The sequence below is a fragment of the Styela clava genome, chromosome 1, assembly GCF_964204865.1.
Source record: "Styela clava chromosome 1, kaStyClav1.hap1.2, whole genome shotgun sequence".
NCBI lineage: Eukaryota > Metazoa > Chordata > Ascidiacea > Stolidobranchia > Styelidae > Styela > Styela clava.
Genome location: NC_135250.1, coordinates 5,927,786 through 5,934,247, shown reverse-complemented (window position 1 = coordinate 5,934,247; position 6,462 = coordinate 5,927,786). Strand labels below are relative to the sequence as shown.

Sequence of the window (6,462 nt, the reverse complement as noted above, 5' to 3'; positions counted from 1 at the left end):
CAAATAATAATAAGAGGACAGTGTGAATCAAGAAAAACAAAATTATGAAATGAAGTCCAGCAGTGGAAGCAGGAGAAATAAAAGTAGTAACACGATGAAAACGTCTTTATTTATTGAATGTTGACAACGGCGATGAATTATGCTGAAAATGAATAAAATAGAATTATTAAAATTAGTTTTCTTGTATTTCTAACCAAATAATAAAATTTAGCTCTGTTCTGAATATACGAGTAATATGTTACACCAACATTTCAAATTGTAATAATGCAAAAAACACAAAATTCGACCGATGGTTTTATACATAAACTACATTGAACACACGATAGTATAATCTCAACCAATTAGCCAATCGCAACTAATTATTTTCATCTGAAAATTCGTTATTTTACTATTCAAAATCATTTTTTATGAATGAATGAACTCATTTGAACAAATTTCGTCACTGAGGGGACTTGATATATACCAAACCCAATGTTCCATATCTAAAATCGTTTTTTAAAAAGCAGTCGCAATTACCTGATGTTTCCTACGTTCAGTAAAAACGCTCAGATGAGAAGTCGGGAAACTTGTATCCTTTGTAGTGGAAGAGCTACGATTAGTTTTATTCACCCACTTATGTTTCAGAGAAGTTTTTGCAGACGGCCGAGTAGAAGGTAATTGAATCAGTAGAGATTTGATAAAGTCTTTCGCCTGAAATGTGAAAGTTTTCAATGTAATAAGAAAGGAATTTGTATCTACTCGTTAAGCAGTTAGATTTGGTATGACGTCATGTTTTATTCATTTATTATGACATTTTGTAATATGATGTCACTTTCCACATACATCATGTATCAATATGTGCCCGTTTTAAACGTTACGATCTTGTATGACGTAACGTTATTTGAAGTGTGACGTCACTTTTTACAGGTCAATTGATAATAACTTAATTTAACTAACCTGAATAGGTACTAATGAAAAATATTCTTCTGGAAAAGTGAAGTTAGCAGAACAAACATTGGAACAAATTTCTTCAGAGCTGTCATCAAAAAACGGAGAAAAACCACTAAACCTAAAAAAATAAGCATCGAATAAACATTTTTGTCCATATCATGGTTTTTGATAACAAGCAAGCTATATCTCCTCTTAAGATGGTCAATACAAGTGTTGGAAAGGTTTGACTCATTGACTCAAGGCCAGCTGAACTCAATTAGCTATTATTTAAAGACTCAAAAGTGACTCGAGTAATCTAAATGAAATGACTCTGATTCACACTCAACTAAACGCCAGTGAGACTCAACTCAGTGATTAACGTAGTATTCGCCCCAATTGACACGGGTATTACATTGAAATTTAGTGCTAATTTGCAACAGTAAAGCATACAACTACTCAAAGGTATATGATTAAATGAAACTTGATAAATTTCAGATAATATTTATGCTCATCATCTCTGAATGCAATAAATACTTGCTTGTGTAGAGACTAGTTCAGAGCAAGGGTAGGAAACAACCAAAAATCGCTGAAAGGTTAAAGTTACCTTATCGAGACATAAATAATGATGGATATAATGAATACAATGAACACTTGAGATGACACGTGGGATGTCTGTGTTATTGTTTATAACAATACATGGAGAAGTTACATCCCGGATATAACCTAATGTCAGATCATGTTATTATTGAACACAAAGTTGACATACGAGACGCTTCGCTAAATTGTTGTGAACTGTGGGTGGACTGCTGCGCGATTATGTATCTTATCCTTTCTATTTTGTGACAAAGATCACGAAGATTCGTATCCCAAGACTAGCTTAACAAACTAGTCTAACCACCATACTTACATAGAGTAAGTGACAACACCCAAACTCCATAAATCTGCAGCGGTCGTAGTAGGATGACCGCGTAAAACTTCTGGTGCCACAAATTCTGGTGATCCTAGTACTTTATGAACGTAGCTCGTACCACGTTTTAGTTGAACTGAATCACCAAAGTCAGTGAGGTAAATTTCGGGATCTGGAGTTGTCGATTTCACCAAAACATTTTCAGGCTGAAAATAACAAGAAAAAAGTAAGCAAGTGCACAAACATCAAAGCTGAATAAACACAGTGTGTGAAGACTACGTTAATTTAAAATAAAAAGATCGTCATCCATTTAATTAATTCTATGCGCAAACTCCATTTTTTTTACCTTTTGTTTGTTGACATCTTATGTAATAAACGTGGCGCCAAAAATTACGAATGAAACACCTTAAAAGCAAAATAGAGCAGGGTCCTTCATAACATACTTTACTTTCCAATCATAGTTTAGATTACTAATAGAAAACACTCAAACACCAAAAATAAAATCTTAAACTCAGTGTCATTCCCCATAAAATAAACAATTTTGAGACAAATTTGACACACATTACCTTGATGTCCAAATGTGCGATATTTTGTCCATGAAGGTACACAAGAGCTTCTAACAATTGTGCGACAACGTCAGCAAGTACCGATATCTTGACTGACTTCTGATGAATCAAATAATCAAAAAGACGACCACCTGATAATCTGTAAATGGAAATTGAAGGTAGGTTAGGATAAGCAACACCAAAATATTACATAAAATGATAAAACAAGGTAACTACTTTTGAGATGGGTACAATATGTGTTATCCTAGATCTGACATGGGCAAACTACGGCCCGCGGGCCAAATCCGGCTCTTCAGGTAATTCAATCTGGCCCGCCTGATGCTGCCACAACCAAACTAAAACCAAATTTTGATGACTCAGATAAAAATGGCTCAAGGAATTTGTTGAGATTGTGATTAAATTTAGTTTTGGCATGTTAAAACATAGCCTTTTGATATTCTAACACCTAGTGTGAGATAGCGTCGAGTCGCACATCCTCCAAGTCTCAAGTCGAGTGGACCACAAAAATCAGTCTCACAGGTGGCTAGCTGATGAGTAATTTAGAGTAATCCCACTTAGATGACATGAGTCACTGATGTAAGGTACTGGCACTCGCGTCGAACAACCGTTTCATTCTCTAAATTACAATAACAAACTTACATAGGCATAATAATAACGTATGCTAAAGGTGTGACGTAGATATCTTTAACAGGAACAAAATAAGTTGTATCTTTTATCATTTGCATCATCTTGATTTCTCTTTCCGCATTTTCTTTTGTCGTCGTCTTTTTGCTTAGAAATTTACCTGAAATAAAAAAGAATTTCAAAAGAAGAACTGCAAATTTTACATGGAACGGTGAAAGAACCTGTAACCCACCAGTAGTCAAATACATCTCTCTTCGCAACTTCAATAATTATCTCGCACCACGGGCATAAACCCGATAAAGGGTAAACAGGGGTTTGATGGAAACCATGTCCCTAACGCTCAATGCATTATATAAACGTTTTTCCAGTATAGTTATCGCTAACTCAACTCAGATTTGAATGATAGTTATGTGAGGTCTCACGTGCCAAACTGAACGTCTTCCTGACATTTTTTTTGGAATCTAGCTTTAAAAATTACTTCAAAATAACAAGAGTTTGCAACCCACCTACACCAATTCTTTAAATTCCCCATACATTAAATTTCCAAATTTCTATAACATCGCTATAAAATTACCATCTTACCTGCAAATGTGTTGCCAGATGATATAGAAACCAATTCTTGTACGACGGCAAATCTTCCACGAGCTAGGAGTTGTGTGCACGAATAATGTACATCAATATCTTTCTTCCAAACTATTTCATCTTTACTTTGAGTATGAGCTTAAAATTAAAACCGTTTTGCTGAATTCTTGTTGGTTTTGAAAAAAAAAAAACGCTTTTTTCAGTGTAAAATGACACAATCTACTTCAAATTTTTGCACTCAAAGATGGAAAAAATCACTAACTAAAAGGCTTCAACACATTTTTTTTCTATTTCCTCATAATTGTATGGCACCCGCTAAAATTCAGCAAAAATTTTGAAGTCTAGTTGAAGGGGACACTTTTTATTTCGCATTGCTCGACCGCCTTCTTATTACGAACTTATTTATCGCTCTGTTAGAAAAAAATCCACAGGTTGAAAATTGTCACCCAACCTTTATTAAATCTGCCACAGTTACCTTTATCTTGCTGAACAACAGCAGGCTGAGATAATTGTGAAGGACGACTGTCTCCTGCTGAATTATGAACAATGATACGAAACTGGTACAACACACCAGCTGGTAGATTCTCCATCAGTTGCGACGTAGCGGTTGGATCAGAAATCTCGATTTTTTGCCACTTTTTGCTCCCTAAATGAATAAAAAAGTATTTGAAATTCTAGTCTCAGAGATTCAACCTTGAAGACGGCTCTTAACAGGCAGCAGAGTTATTAAATTCAAAAAGAAAATTTTTTTCAAAAATATGCCATTTTTTAACAAGGTGTAGGCGACAACATAATTTGCTCCAATAAACTCTCCAATTTATTCTATGATAAAGCATCAATTTTGGAATAACACTTCGAAATTATTGAAATACTAAACCAGTATATAAATGGGAAAAAGGAATAATACTCAAAAACGAGTTTCCTACAATTTTGTAACACATTAAATTATCATGTTTAGAGTATCTATCGATCAATATTAAAATAAAACATTAAATTTGGAGTACTCCCGTAGTGTGTGTACCAGGTTAGGGTTAGGCCAATATTTCATTTCGATTTTCCTTATTTTATTTCTATTAAGAGTTAGGGGACTGTCTGTGTTACCCAAGTCAATATACCCCTCTCCCATAGACACAACTTGATGTAAAGTGGGCAAACAAAATTAGTATCTCCATATTGGTACACATACTTCTGGAGCGCCATGCTTTGAAACAATATGTGATGTTCGACAGAGTATGGTCCAATGATGAAATGTGATGTGAGGCACATTCCATCATTGGTCCATACTCGAAACAGTACAACAAAATAACTCTATTACCGGCTTGTACAAATTCCAATGTATATCCAGTTATTGGTAAATTTCCTGTTAGATCAGGCGGTTCCCATGTTACTGTGATGCTGGCTTTTGATGTTTTGATTATACTCGGCTTCAATACTGCACTTGGGGGACCTGCGAAAGAAATACAAGGAAAAATGTATAGGATAAAACGAGAAGAATAGCATGGGGATAGGTACTACATAGTGTGTGTACGAGGTTAGGGTATAATTTTATTCTGATTTTCCTTATTTTAGTTCTATTATGAATTCGAGGACTGTCTGTATTAGCCAAGTGAATATACCCCCTGTCCATAGGTTTCAATCGTTTTACACAACTTAATATAAAATATGCGAACAAAATTAGTTACCACCATATTGGTACACACACTTCTGGAGCGCCTGGAGAAACGGTGGAATTATGTTGGCATGAGTTTTGAGATGTATGATCTGATTTGGCAAGTCAATTGTCTTCCCATATATTTCATACCAGAGTTCAAGTAGAAATATCAAGTTGCGAGTTAAGAAATGTCATTGACTATCAGAGTCTCAAGTCTAATCTGGAGTCAATCAATGATTTAAGTCTAAATGAGTCTAGATGACTCGAGTGTCGAGTGACATTGAGTTTTTGTTATATTGTCGAGTCAATAACTCAAGCCGCCCCAGTACTGCTCCAAACCAACCAGAGAGTAATAAGATTGCAAAGTTTCTAAATTTAGCTGAAAAAATTTGAAATGTTCACTTGATTCTTAATCGCAATTGTTTCAAGTGTCTTGCCACAGGGCTTTGATATATTTTCAGGATTTTATCCGATATTTTTGCTATTATGGAGATCGTTTCTATAAATTCTGAGTATTTTTCTCACTTTGACACTTATGAGTATATATTTATAGCAAGTGATTTTCAACCTTCTGAGGCACTCACCCGAGTGAGTTGTTAATCTCTTTTTAATTTCCTGCTCGAGTTTTCTGCTTGAGTTTCTGCTGAGTTGAGTTATTATTCCCACATTTGTAATTTCTGAAGCACTCACATGAGTGAGTTATTATATTAATACCCTCAAATTTTAACTTTCTGAAGCACCACCCCTGAGTTACTAATCTTATTTAAGAACTCCCAGAAAGAATAAAATTTCAATGGCCTACCTTGTACAGTTAGGACAGCTGATGTGGTGGATGTACCGTTTTGATTGACAGCAATACATGAATATTGTCCAGAATCCCTTGCCTGTGCTTTTGTTATTTTCAATATCGCTTCATTGTTTTTAGAATATGATGTCACAAACCTATAGAAAGCGGGTGAAGGGTTTAAATATCCATATCTAAAAATTGAGGAGTGGCCAAATGCAATGTCCTAATGGCTGATGCACTTGTTCATAGACTGTCATTTAACATTCATACTTTTCAATAGAGTTACAGTGGAAACTCAATTGGATAATTATGTTCAAGAAGATTGCTGGACTTATTGCCACCATAGAAAAGTTCACGTATTTGTTGGACAGTTACGGCTTTCTCGACCACCAAGTCCATGCATTTGAAACAAGTAACTGGTTAACTATTCCCATGC

General features: G+C 35.0%; 1 protein-coding gene across 4 annotated transcripts in view; it reads right to left on the bottom strand.

The window, feature by feature from the left end:
• LOC120348633 (kalirin-like) overlaps positions 1–6,462 on the bottom strand; it is a 103,559-nt gene continuing 97,097 nt past the window's right edge. For all 4 annotated transcript variants that reach the window (XM_039418807.2, XM_039418808.2, XM_039418812.2 and 1 more), the window contains 10 exons: positions 6,042–6,181; positions 4,904–5,035; positions 4,064–4,234; positions 3,589–3,726; positions 3,022–3,166; positions 2,383–2,521; positions 1,817–2,022; positions 937–1,048; positions 517–690; positions 1–142 (listed from right to left, as the gene is read on the bottom strand). In XM_039418807.2, coding sequence (XP_039274741.2) covers positions 107–142; positions 517–690; positions 937–1,048; positions 1,817–2,022; positions 2,383–2,521; positions 3,022–3,166; positions 3,589–3,726; positions 4,064–4,234; positions 4,904–5,035; positions 6,042–6,181 — 1,393 coding nt within the window. In that variant the 3' untranslated portion in view covers positions 1–106. The remainder of the gene's footprint in view (positions 143–516; positions 691–936; positions 1,049–1,816; positions 2,023–2,382; positions 2,522–3,021; positions 3,167–3,588; positions 3,727–4,063; positions 4,235–4,903; positions 5,036–6,041; positions 6,182–6,462) is intronic.